This window comes from Dromaius novaehollandiae, chromosome 1 (genome assembly GCF_036370855.1).
Source record: "Dromaius novaehollandiae isolate bDroNov1 chromosome 1, bDroNov1.hap1, whole genome shotgun sequence".
Lineage (NCBI taxonomy): Eukaryota > Metazoa > Chordata > Aves > Casuariiformes > Dromaiidae > Dromaius > Dromaius novaehollandiae.
The window spans coordinates 161569368-161583494 of NC_088098.1; the positions used below are offsets into that span (position 1 = coordinate 161569368).

General features: G+C 38.7%; 1 protein-coding gene across 6 annotated transcripts in view; it reads right to left on the reverse strand.

Annotated features, from left to right (window-relative positions):
* The window catches only part of UBAC2 (UBA domain containing 2), a 139689-nt gene that overhangs the window by 4545 nt on the left and 121017 nt on the right, over positions 1-14127 (reverse strand). For all 6 annotated transcript variants that reach the window (XM_064504491.1, XM_064504505.1, XM_064504506.1 and 3 more), the window contains one exon: positions 906-1028. In XM_064504491.1, the coding sequence (XP_064360561.1) occupies positions 906-1028 (123 nt within the window). The remainder of the gene's footprint in view (positions 1-905; positions 1029-14127) is intronic.

The following is a 14127-nucleotide window of genomic DNA, read 5'->3' on the forward strand; positions in this document are numbered from 1 at the left end:
TCTGGGCCTAAAGGCTTTGGGTCAGAAGCCAGCTTAGGCCAGAGTAATTTTATTAGTTCCAGCCCAACAATAAAAGTTTCAGTAAGCAGTATTTGTCAATTAAAAAAACAACAAACAAACCCAGCTTCAGGTTTGATTGGTCTAAGAAGCTGTTCTTGGGATTTTTTTTCCCTCTCCTCTCCTTACTTATCTAGCCCAGCAGGCATGCAATCAAAACCACTGGTACAGTTACAGTTTTCAACATCCTGAATGTAATTTAATGTTGAATCAAAACTAGAAATCATATCATACTAAAGATTTCTGTCTGGGTCAGCCTCATTTTAAACTAACTAGAAGATAACAACATGGCATTAGCAAGCCCTGCCTTGAAACCTGTTCTCATTCAAGAGCAGTTGAGACCTTAGACTACAAAATGACCAATGCAGCTAACTGAAAGACAGGCTAAAACCTGGAAACCTTGATCACACACACAAAAATCCTGAATACAAAAAACAAGATTAATACCCATCTTAAATTTCCTACTAGAACATCCTGCCTCCTATCAGGAGATCTATCAACCAAAGTAACTATCAACAACTATCAACCAAAGTAACAAAAATGCCTGAACCTGTACTACGCACAAAACGCACACATTTCTTTGTGGCATCAGTATGTGAGATCAGTCAACCGTATTTATATACAAAAGACAAAAAGTTACACATAAACACAGGAGTTCTCAGGCTAATTTGCAAGCCTAGTTTGAAAGGTAATAACAATTCACTATCCCTGCACTGCGATTCTTACCTGATATTCTAATTGTGCTACTGTAAAGAACATTTAAGAAATTGTATCAACAGATATAAATAATCAGCAGAGGTAACTCCTGACCAGTGTTTAATGACATTTTAAAAAGTAAAAATATTTACCTGCTCTTCAGAAACCTCAGTAGGTGGAGGTGTTTCTTGATCAGACGGGCGATGATCTTGATAATTTGCATTATGTCTATGACGCAAAGGAGGAAACAGTCTATTCCAGTTAATCATCCCACCCTGAAACCAGACATTACTATCAGTCTTTTCAAAAAGAAACACAGATATTTTTAAAGAAAAAAAGATCATCCATCCCACATAATATAAAAGGCAAACATTTAAGTAAGATACTTTATTTTAAACAACAAAAACTGCTGCAGCTCTTAACAAACTGAAAATTGGGGTTGGTTACTGCTTTCTAGTTATTAGAAGCATTCATTATAAATTAAGGAGACATGCTAATAAAAGGAGGTAAGGATTGCCACATTTCTTGCTAATACTTCATTTTTCATATCCCCTGTGAAAGATTCTGTTTACTACAGTGAGGGATTTCAGACAGAGTCTGAAGGGGCTGCTCTCCTTGCCAATAGGGATTTCATGAGGAAGAGATACAACGGTGGGTCCTGCAAGTGCTTTGCACAGGACTGCCACTGCAGTTAACTAGGGAAAAGCATGCAATAAAGAACCGAAAAAAGCAAAAATGGATTCTTAATGCATCAACAAAACCATGGCAGGAAACTCAGAACTAAGGCTATTGAGCATAAGCCCAACTTTCAGGATACCTGTGATAGACCTTCCATGTAAATGATTACGTTTGTGGCACCAGTACAACTGCCACAGACATACAGACCTTCTCACCTAACTTTAGTGCATTAAATACCATTGCAAAATCTGGCTTTGTTCCAGCACCAAAACATTTTGTAACTATGCGCCAATACTAAAAATACAGAGTAGTAAGTATGGTGTAAATCACGGAACTCAAAACTTTCTTTTAAAAACTAAGCTTAGAAAAAGTATTATAAAAATAAGACATTTAGAATATAAAATTCCAATAGTAAAGTACAAGTATTATAATTATCCAGAATTAATCCATCTTCATTTTGTCAGCTTAAAAAATATATTTTTGAAGGGATTTTGTGTTGAATTATAAACACAGCCCCTGCAAGCACGGAAGAAGAGCAAAACCCCCAAATCTCTGCATTCTTTACAATTTTTTGCAGTTTGGCTGTTGCCCTTGTCCTCCTCCCCCACTCCCTTGGTTACTATGGAGAAGATCCCCCTCCCCTTCTGTATATATAGGACATGGACTTCCTTCCTCTAGTTGCTCTATTTTAGTTCTATACTGTTGCTTCTCAGAAGACCTTCCTCTTTAGAGAGGTTTTTCTTTTTTTCTCTCAGCTAGGGCTCTTCCTGCCTTTATGTACTCCTAGAGCACTAAACGTTCGCTGTGCTATCGGATCATCAGTGGCAGCTCAAGCCGCTCCCAGACAAAAAAAGTTTCATTTATTTAGTTTTCCCGCCCTTTCCTCTGTTTTCTTCCTTTCTGTCTTGAGAGGAGATCCAAGGAGCCCAGACACCGCAGGGGGCAGTGCAATAGCACACTTCAAAAGCAGTAGCGCAGTCATGAGATTGGAAGTGCTACCTTGTAAAGTGCCTGTTGAGGAGCATGTTCCAGGCCCTCACACTACAGTGCATGTTTTTCTCTGGGAAGATGTGCAGTATCTAGGAGTTATTACCAGTTTTCAATACATAGTTTCCACTATTAATGATTTTGAACTGGAAAAAAACTTACATATCTATACTTGTATTTTTCACATTATATAAAACACTTGTTCAAAAATTACTAAGTTTTAATTGAAGGATTCCTTATAAGCTGTGAGTTAGCCAAACAGTATACATGTAGTGAAAAAGGTGAATTAGTCTGTAGTTTAAACAAGGGATGGATCTCAGATCTACTACTGACACCACTGCACTACTCTGTGGTCTTGGAAAAATCACATGTCCTGTAACTTCCCCATCTATAATTTCCCCTAACTCAAAAGTATGTTGAGTTTTAATTCACCAATTTTGAATTTCCAGAAGTCCATTTAGCTCTGCAGTTCAGCAAAACCAGTGGATTAATGCTGCCTGTACTTACTATCCTGAAAAAGACCTGAGGGGGAGAAAACAACGCTTCCAAGGGTCATTCAAATAAAACTGAATTGAGAAATGCCAACATACCATGACACATTTCTTTGTAGCACCAGCTACAAAGTCATACAGCATAATAAATATGAAATTCAAAATCTACAGTAAATGTATTAATTTATCAATACCCCAGTCTATCTGAAGACTAAAATAAATGTACCTTCCCAGCTGTGCTCACAGCTTCACTACCGAACCACCCACTCCAGTTCGGTTTTGCATCCTCTATTCTGCGTGCTGTCACATAACACTGCAAAGAGACTTGTCTGCCTCCTTATCCTAAACTTACAATACATTTTTAATTAATGCACACGTAGTTCATTACTTCCAGTAAAAAACAGCAGATTCTTTACTAACTATTCAATTTTGCAGCTTTGTAATAGAGATTTTGGTAAACTACAGATATGCACTGATGTGTTCAGAACATTTCCATACAAAAATTGCTATTCCTTTCCCAGAAGTAACTGACAGACTAGAAAAATTAGATCAAAATAGCAGTGAAAAATCCTAATAATTTCCCCTCAGAATATTTCAATTACTGTTGAAAATTGTGACAGACATAACCCTTGAGTATATTAACAACATAAAAATATCTGCAATACAACAATAAGAAGTGTTAAAGGCTGAAACTTTGTAAAGCTATGTGAACACTGATGTTTAAGATTAATCCCAAGATACTCCAGATGGTCATCTACTCATCTGAGTATTACCTTACATACTGCATCAAAGCCATGCACATTATGCATCTTGATCCTTAACTGATAGAAAATTGTTTCCCCTTAAAGGCTTGCCTCCAGTTACGTGCTGGATAGGCACAAAGTCAGATTCAAAAGAGCACAGATTCAGGGAGCTGCAGAAGGAGTTACTGCTGACCATCCTATATTGTGCAGGTAGGAAGTGCAGCTAATGTCAAAACCCCAGCAGAGCTTTCAGATCCACAGAAGATGGAGATCAAGACTATAGATGGTGACTGCACAAGAACTTAGAGACAACCTTAAATCATCAGAACAGAAACACCTGAAGGTCTGAGGATTTAATTTGCCCTAAAGGAAACAGTAAAAAAGTATTAAGTAAAGCTCATAAATTCCAGTTAAAAGAGTTTTGCAGACCAACAGTCTGCCTTGTCTCACAGAAATTATTTTGCAGATCTCTTCTCCCCTTCCATAGTTTTATGATAAATTCTGTATTACCGTGGGTTTTGACCATGCTAACACACTTACTTGGCTAAAGTTCAGGAAGATTTCACATGAAGGGATCCAATCTGATGAATTTATTTAATCAATGCTTCTAAACCATCTGTGAGTCCCTACTGGGGATTAGTAAACAACACTCATGCATATTCCAGTACACTTTAAAAAAAAAAAAAAAAAGCCTACATCAACAGTGAGCTCTGGCGCCAGCACCAAACAGCACAGATAAGCGCACACCACACCCCTTACAGCTATCCCACTTCCAAACCAGATTTGTTTCAGACAGATCTAACCAGAGTGGTCCAAAACAGAGAGAGAAAAGGAGCTAGAGTAGGCAGCCAAGCCCCTAGAGAGCTTGCTGGTGCAACTCAGGGACTTGACATTATGAATCCACTTCCCCCCCTATTCAGTGCTCTGGATAGTAGCTGCTCATCGTGTTATCTACACAAAGGTAAGACTTCTTGCTCATATCTGCTTTCTTGGTCCAAATTTCCCAATTTTGTGACTGCTGAATGATTTACTATAGCAAAAGGAAAATTTCTTTGCATATCTGATTTCTCTATTGCTTCATCTGTGCTGCAGGAGGCCTTCTCATCAATCAGTGTGTTAAAACAGCACCAAGCTTACTTCAGTAAAGAGGCAGAAGATTCCCATCAACTTTTACAGTTGGGTCCCTGTAGTGGGATGCTATGAAGAATTTCTAGTCTCCATGGCAGTTGTCATACTCGTCTTATTAACAATAATCAGAAAACATATTTCAGAAAGTCCTGACTTCTGCTACACTGTTAGAGAGAGACAATCACTGAAAAATCAGTCTACAAACTATCATACATAAAAATAATTCAAATAGGTGACTGGGCCCTTATTTTTGTCTGCTACAGTTGTCTGTGTGTCATCAGGGAAAACACTTGACAAAAAGACTGCTTCATCAGTCAGCTGAACAGAAGGGTGATGGACACATTCAAAGACCAACCTACAAGCTTTTCTTCCTCCTAAGGATACTGCTCTGCAATTAAAGAAAACCTCAAGTTTCCTTGGATATTTTGTGAAGAAGTGGATTAGGAGCATACTGGTGATGCTGCAACTTACCTATTAAAGCAAAGTGACAGATCAGTCACAAACCCCAGGTGACAAAAGAATGAGATCTAAAAATAGAATGGATTAAGGGAATAGGTTCATGGCAGCTCTATCAGTGCGCAAAAAAAGATAACAAGGAATGCTGTACTGAAGAATTTTTCTTGGATAGCTGCCAGGGTTTTATATACTGACATTGTGCTTTGTTACGTCATATCCTTGATGTCTTTCTTATGTGTTTTTATGGTGTCTGGGACAATACTGTTTACATACAGGAACAAGGAAGAGACATACATACCAGTCTAGGGCAAGCAAATATCTCTGGCTGCATAGCTTGCTGAAGTCCCAGTTAGCCATTTAGTTCAAGTAACTGCCTTACTCTCTCTGAAAAAAGGCAGCTCTACCTGTTTCACATATACACACTTTCAGTGGCATATTCTGCAAAAGCACTTCTTCCTCAATGCTTGAAAAACAACAATGTCATATTATGGACAGTTAATAATTAGCCACTTTAGTAGCTATCACATTTGTATGCATTTTAATTAATTTCACAAGCAGTGAAAGAAAATGCTTTATAAAAGTCCTCTTGAAAGTGATGCATGCGGTTAAGATATTTTGATAATGTTATCTCATATATATGGTTAATGCCAACTTGCCATCTGTTTGCACAAACAGGAAACACCTCCTGATATCTGTCCTGTTCACCTTTTCTTAACGCAACAACCACAGAGAAAGAAAAAAAAAAAGGAAATAGCTTTGCATTTCATTTTTAAAGTAACATTTTAAAAGTTCACTACTCGGCATAGGAGCCATTACTTGCTGCAGGCATAAATATTGTCTTACTTGTTTCATATGAAGCTTTGTTTAAAAAAAAAATCTAATGTACAGAAAGCCATACTTTTTTTCTTCAGAAACAAAATTTTGTACAAATTATTGACTCCAAAGTACACATACTGATGAGCTAAATGGAGAAAAAGTGTAGCTGTGAATGATGCATTCTATTTTAGGATGCTATACTGATACCTGCTGCCCCAGCATTGAACACTCCATATGAAAGACCAATGGCAATGGTGAAATTTCCAGTGGACTTACGGTCTAGCCTCTCTCTTTTTGTGACATTAAAACTCATGCAGGTCTATTTCATTTATTATTTTTTTTAAGTTCAATAACTAACTTCCTTTTCTTTGAAAGAGGGTAGAAACATAACAGTAGTAGTGTTGTGAACATCATTCTTACGATGGAAAAATTTTTCACCAAGGAAAGTACTCCAACAATTTCTAAACATATTCCAATTTCCTCTGGAAACTTGTCCTGCAGACAGGTCTCTTCAGCCAAGAGGCTCTGTCTCCAACTCTTATTTGCTGCATCCTGAACTTTGATGTCAGCCGTGTCCCATGGGAGCTTACATGTCACGGAAGCTGATAAATCCACATGTGGTCTTTGCTGTGGCTGATGCCTGATCAGCTATTTCCTTTGAAACCTAGGAGCAACACCTTAATCCGGCCCCTGGAGCTGCCTGGCAGACAATGGCAGGATTTCAGCGCAAGCCAGAAATGCCAACTGCTTCCTGGGAGGTGAGGCGGGGGCAGCTGCTTCTGCTATTGCAGTCAAATGAGGTGTAGAGAGTTTTCAACACTTTCTAGTGTACTTGTGCATGCCCAAGCCTTTGACCTTGTAGAACACTGCTTATCATGCACAACAGGAAAGGGTGCCGTTAGATGACTCAGACACACGACAGGCTGGTAGTAAATGCAAAGCTACGTACATTCTCCCCTAAACTGGCAGCTAGCGCAGAACACTGAGTCAGATCACTCTGCATTAACCTGTTATGAAAAGGTTACATACCTGTTTTGAACCAAACCGCGTACCACTGTAACACTCACTTTTCAGCACAGCAGTGACGCAATGATTCAGCTGGAAGGCTACGGATCACTACGCCAAGAAAGTTGTTTCATGTCAACCAGAAGTTGAAAGAAGGCATTTTTGAAAACTGATGTTATTGGTTCACCCAACACTAGGGAAGTACCATGCAGGATTTCCAGACTTTGTTTACACTAAACTGGGGATTTTGGTCTTCTCTGGACTTTAGAGACAAGGCCTCAACCACCTTTTCAAAGCACTTCCTTTGTCAAATGTCATGGCCTCACTCTTGCTTGATTGTTCAGCTGCTGTTCATCTAAACTGAGTTCTTGTCAGCATTGCGACATTGCAGACATTGTCATGGCTGTATCATTTAAAAAGAGGCATCAATGTCATACTATTGGCAGTGGAATTCAGAGCTTGTCACCCTTTCCCATAGCAATCCCAGGTAGATATTGAAAAGTAATGGTCTTCAGAGGGGTGAAGTTGTCAATCATAGTCATCTTCTCAGTTTTTAAGGAATGGAGCTATTCTTCTGTTGTACATTCTGTACTTGGTCGGTAAGAAAACCAGGCTGTGGAGGCTCAGTGTGTCAAACGCTGAAGGCAGGTCTAGTATCGTGAACGTGGAGTCTGTGCTGGAGGAAACAATCTGTTACCTCCATTTTAGAGCTATTAGACATAGAACAGAGACTGTTTAAATCTTTACTGCATGGCACTTGGGAGGTTGACTACTGACAGGCGATTGTTGCTAAAGCATGGTGGTTAGACAGATAATCTCTCATTCACTTCCTGTGCAGAATCCTTTTCAAACAGAAATAAGTAGAGGCCAAAACAAAAAAGAGAAATCAGAGTTCCAAAACTGTTTTTATTCGACACAGAAAACAAATTCTGCAATATAGTCTGATAAACACATCCTATTGTATATGAAGAGTCAGTATGTGATGATGTAGGGGTAAAAATGGATTAGCATCCTATTTTGCGGGACACAGTTTCAAGTTCTGTCTCAGGCTGCAAATAGGAGGGGTTTCCATTTGTTGACAATTCCAAGCCGACACACCAGATGACATATGGGCAACACTGTTGGAGAAACTTTGATGTCTACTGTGCTTCTTAAGGTAATGCTGTAAGGAACAACTGCTAAAACTGGCCTATGGATGTTATTGGCTAATATCAGAGTTCTAATCAGAAAATCCAAATATTAGGACAGACCATATGCTATATGAGTTACATGCTTTTTGTTTACTTGGCTTCCAAACAAGAACCCCTCAGAGCACACCTCAAAGGTAACAGAACAAGCTATTAGAAACCTATCAACTCCAAAACTGGGTGCCTCACGTAGCTCGTGTTGGGAGCTACAGATGAAAGGACACTAACAGCTAAAAAGAAACTTGCCTTCTGTGAACAGGAATAGATGAGACAACTGAGGATTAAATACTCTGGAACTGCTTGGGGAGATGCACATGCCAGAAGCTTTCTTTAAGGGAAACCGCCTCTAATTAAATTGTCAGAGGAAGAGAATATGGAACAATAATGTAAGAAAGCAGACAATCTATTTCTCAAAAAATTACTTGCTTTGAAATAACATTTTGCTTCAGGAAGTTGTCCAACCACTGTATCAATCACCGCTTCTGTAGGGAAATTGATTACAAATATCAAACCAAATTCAGTCAGCAGCTAAAGACTACATCTCAAAAGCTGAGTCAGACAGAAAGGGAACTGCAGTTCAAAAAAATGATAGTTCAGTAAGTGAGCAGGGGTGCTACTGAGGAGTAGGAGTCAGAGACACTGTTAGTGACTGACAACTGGCTGTTAATTAGATTGCAGTTTATTCTAGTAGTACTCACTAGTGGCTTTCAACTTGTGGAATGGCCAATTTCCAGGAAAAAGAAAAATAAAGTGGCAAGCTGTAGAGGAAACAGTCATAAACCCATTACTTGGATCAGCACCCAAGAAATTGAAAATTTTTAATGATTCCACATCTAGAATCCATGAAAAAGTTATCCAGAGGAGAAAAAAAACCAGAAATACCTAAACAGCAGTGTGTTATCAACTGTTGCAATAATGTTATTTGAAATGAAGCACTAAGAAACAAAGAAAGAGTTCACGCATGCCAAGCGCAGCAGTATAGACATGGTTTTTATACTCAACAACCTGTAATTAGTAAAGCCCCTTGTCTGAAATAAAAACAGGTTTGTCCTAAACAGGAAGAAAAAAGAAGTATTAAAAATTACAGAGAATAATCAGGATTTGAAAAATGCCAGGAAAGTGTCACAAAGCAAAGGATGAGTTAAAGGCTCACTGAGGTCTGAAAGATCCCAAAGTAGCCTTAGGTAACGTACAGTGGTTGGAATGGAAACCTACTCAGAGAAGAAGACTTGGCATAACACTTGGCTGAAAATCTCACCCATTTATTCATGTAAAGTGGTCTGGCAGACTCTTTACTGACAATGATGCATCCATCTCTGGAAGGATATGAACAGGCTGTTCCCATCCAAACTGCTGGCTGAGAGAGAGACAGACTTTACGTGGACATGGGGATTGCATGGACCTGGCAAGTTACAAAGGTTGCAGGAGGTCACCAGAGTTCAAAATGTCTCTGAAGCACTTGCTGGTACTCAAACTTTTTAAGTTATTAGAGAAGATCTTGCCAAAGTGCCATCTCTCAGTGCTAGCAGGAAAGCTAAAAGATATGATGAGAACGAGCTCCTGTACTACTTTGAGAATGTAGAGATGGACCATCTGGAAGTATATTCCCTGAGGGATTTTTTTCCTAGCATTTTGAACGAGGATAATATTCTTGAAAAGGAATTCTTGTCACAGAAAGGTCTTTGCTCCATCAAATTCTCTTCTCCAAGGTCAGAAGTTACCCCTTGGATATAACCAGGAGGTACATTAGCAATCTAGCCTCACAAAATGAGTGGCACATTTCTCAGGATATGAGACACCTCATAACAATAAAGACACTCAACATACCTTCCCACAGAGCACCTCTCCACTGTCCCAGGAGAGAGATGTCTTGCAAAGAAACAATTAGGGGAAGTCACACTGTTACAGAAAAAGTCTGGTCTTTGCAAGCAGATCAATCTCAGCTAGAGAGGCCGTGCAACATGAATCAAAGGAGTCTCTCGTCTCATTGAAAAGTAATGGCAGTTGGAACAGAAAAACAGAAAGACATGATGAAAAACACAAAAATAGCTTAAAAGTGGGGGGAAGGACAGAGAAAAGGTAATGAAATGAAGATCTTGATATATGGCTGTAGGCTCATCACACAGCCTGGAACAACCTGGTGAAGCTCTTTCCTGAGCCAAGAAAGTTAAGAGAAACCAAGAAGCAGGTAATATACAGTGTCTTTAACATGCTCAGTGCAAATGAAAGAACAGGTGCCACATGGGTACAGAAAGTACTTTTCAAGCTGAAGCAGCTGAGGTTCATGCCCTCTTCCAACAAAATGCACACAGGGACAAGCACGCAAAGAAGAAGTGATACTTAATTGCCAGCAAAAGGCACTCACCACCTTTTCTGCAACTTTCTACCATCTTGCTATACCCTACATGCCTGTCTTTAGTGACAACAGTGTTGTCAGCCACACCTAGGCACAGACTCTTCCCTCATATCTACTTGCAATTTGGTTATCTGCCCGCCACTCTCCAAGTTTTTCAGTGGGAAGTGAAAGTCAAGTTGACTCCCTGCTAGCACACTGGGGCACAGATGCAGCAGTTTCTTCCCTTTTCACACCAGTGCTTTCATTTGAGTTGCAGAAAGACAAACCAGAAAAATGCTGGGAAACAAAAGAGAATAAGATATAGAAAAGTTAGAAGAGGAAGACCAAAATGTTTGGGTATATTGCGGTATGTGAAAATAGTACCCGAAGACCTCAGCTACATCCTGCCTTGAATGAGAGGAAGGCAAGATGCATCTGTCCCTAAAATCCTGCGAACCTCTGGATGCATCAGCAAATGATTACAGGCAGGCAAGACATGATCGGAGAAAGCTTCCTCTGAGGCAAAGGATGTTGTACAGGAGAGAACACAAAATATGGGAAACAATGAAGTGGAAGAGATGCAGATGAGGGAGGAAAAGGACATACTGAGGAATGAAAATACAAAAGTGACACGAAGCAAAAAAGACAGGACAAATTATTTAAATGGGAAAACAGACAAAAGAGTAGGAAAGAAAAGAGTTAAAAAATAGAAAATAAATTTTAAAAAGCTGTAACAAAATAGTAAGCTGTTATTTTTTGCAGGGAACAAATACATATGGGCACACATTTTGTTTTATTGTCTCAAAATGTGGATGGAGGAGACGATCAAGAATCTCCATTTGTGACAAGTTCATCATTGCTCAGGATCATCCATGGAAGGAAAAAAAAAAAAGAACAAAGTTTTTGATATACACACTACCATCTGTTTAAGGACTGCATCCCTAGCAACCAGAAACCAAGACAAAAATCAGTCATCATGTAACCACACTCCCCTAAGAAACTAGCAACCTAAGATGATTTTTCAGTTTCTAACAACACACTCAGACACACTGTCACTAAATATTTAAGGGATAAGTCAAAATGAGGTACATACATCAAGTAATGAAGTGGGTGATTTATGTTCAAATTCTACCACACAGTCTACTTCTCTAAGTTACGAGTGTCTGACAGCCTAGCAGTTGTATGCACAGCTCTGAGCTTGAAAGACTCCTCTAATTCGAAACATTTCAGCTAGAGAAAGACTGGGGAAGGGAAAGCTCAAAGAGATGCCAGTAAAGAAATTGTATATATATTTTTTCTATACAAAGCACCTGAAGTAAATACTGCCTTGGATCAAAGAAGTCAGTGAACAGTAGAAAAAAAGATAAAATTCTTTACAATCTTTGGGGTACAGTAAAAACAACTTTTGAGAAACTTTTTTCCCAGTCTGTCTCTCTCTTTTATTAAACTTTTACTCTTTTTGTGCTGACCTGCCTAACTTGTTAGATTCACATTTTTTAGAATTTCTTGTCAAGACCTGAAGAATAAGTCTACCACAAAGTGTCTAATTAAAAAAATGGCCCCTTTATGGCCAGGATAGAGTTCACCACATTCTACAGGACATTGGAGCACCATTAAAACCTCATTTTCTGTTCTTGTGTCCTCCTTCCATATGCTACCTATATGCAGGGAAACCAAACTGTTCCTTTTCTCAAACAGATAAACTGAAAGAGTAAAGGAGTACGAGGAATGAGCAGAGCCCCTTCCCAAGGGACAACCAAGCAAAATAATTGCACTATGGAGCACAAGATAAAACAGGTACAGTTCACTTCCTTCCCCAAACAACATAGAAAGTAGGAGAGAAAATATCAATTAATCTCACCTATAGCGTATTACCTAGGGATACATACTGGACTCCACAAATCTGCATAAGATTCTCCTAGAATATAATTCAAAGCCCATATTTGATGACTGATATATGCCTGGCAGCCCTAATTCTTTTCAGTTTCATAAAACTCGCTAGGACACTGACCTGCACTCTTTTTCGCCTTTGTCTCATGGATAAAATTATCAACTATATTCCAAAGGTAGCATGATCTGTTCAACTTCAGTGTCTTCACATTATACTTTTGTAAGCCTCTAAAGGCATAGGAATTGTCCAAGTATAACAATCTAGAAAATGTTTTTCAAATTTTTAGAGATTATTCTGAAATTAGTCTGCTTTTCACTTTTATCAGTACATCTCAGCATTTCTAAATGGTGCTTGTTTTGATTTGGTTGATGTGCAGTAAATTCTGTGAGTCATAAAGAAAGATTTGCCAAAAGCTTTTATGACACATCTTTTCTGCAAAGCCTTTCTGAATGTTCATACATCAATTCAGTTGCCTTCCAATCGATCACTGGTTTCAAGTTTAGCAATAAAATGTGTACTATCAGTTAACTAATTGCTGCACTAAAGTTAAAGGCCAAACATACAGACCATTTGAAAGAGCTTCAGTAAGTTCAAACAATATTCATTTATTTTACTTAAATCCCTCCACCTTTTTAAGAACTCTCTTTGAAGTCAGGTATGAAATGACATTTTTCCCCTTCCATAATTCATAGCCTAAGAAAAGGAGAAGATGAGAACAAAATGTTACCACCTTTTTTTTTTTTTAAATCATCATTTACCATTCCAAACTTTTTTACTACTTTTCCCAATCGAAAATACATTATAAAGACCTTCCTTCATAACTGGTCATTGCTTCCTGCTCCCATCTGAAGAAGCTTGGCTGCCCTCTTCACAGCAGCTTGTGGCCCAACAGACACTTTCGATTCATTTCCTATTACAATGGCTACATTCAAGAACTGAATAATTTCCAGTTCAGTTCTTACATTAAAACTGATTAACGCTCTAATGCAAACACAGAAAAGCAGATTAGGACCTTTCCATGTGAGGAACAATGTCACCATATTACAGGATAAGAAATTAAGGAAAGCAAAATTACGTTTGGATGGGAAACCAAGACAGACACTCTAGCTGCTAGCTAAAGCTAAAGCTTTATGCCATCACACCTCTAATTCTGTCACTATACTAATGGCAACGTAGCTACACCTACTTGCACTGTGCTACCACAAGCACAATGAGAGAGCACATATCAATACAGAGCTACATTTCAGGCAGAGGAAACTCAATATAAGACCTCAAACTGTTGAGCTGTAATTAAATTATGGGCAACCCTTGCACAAATAGAGCAATACACGGCCTACGTCGTCCCCCAGGTTTGACAGTGCAGTAACACGCATGTTTAAGATATAGGAGAAAAGTGAACTGAGACACCAGCTGCCTTGTTTTACTCCCCTATAGTGCAAAGTGTGTGAACATCTGCACTTGCCAGCTCAGCTAAACCAGAAAATAAAAAGGCTCTACTATTCTATTCAATAGGGAAATAAAACATGAGCATTAAACACAGCAAACAGAAAGTCTCTGTGGTTGACCTCTATAGGAAAGTTAGAGAATCGAATTTCTGCACTTTCTTAAAGAAACGAGACTTATTCAAAATATGCCTGCACATAAATGAACTATATAG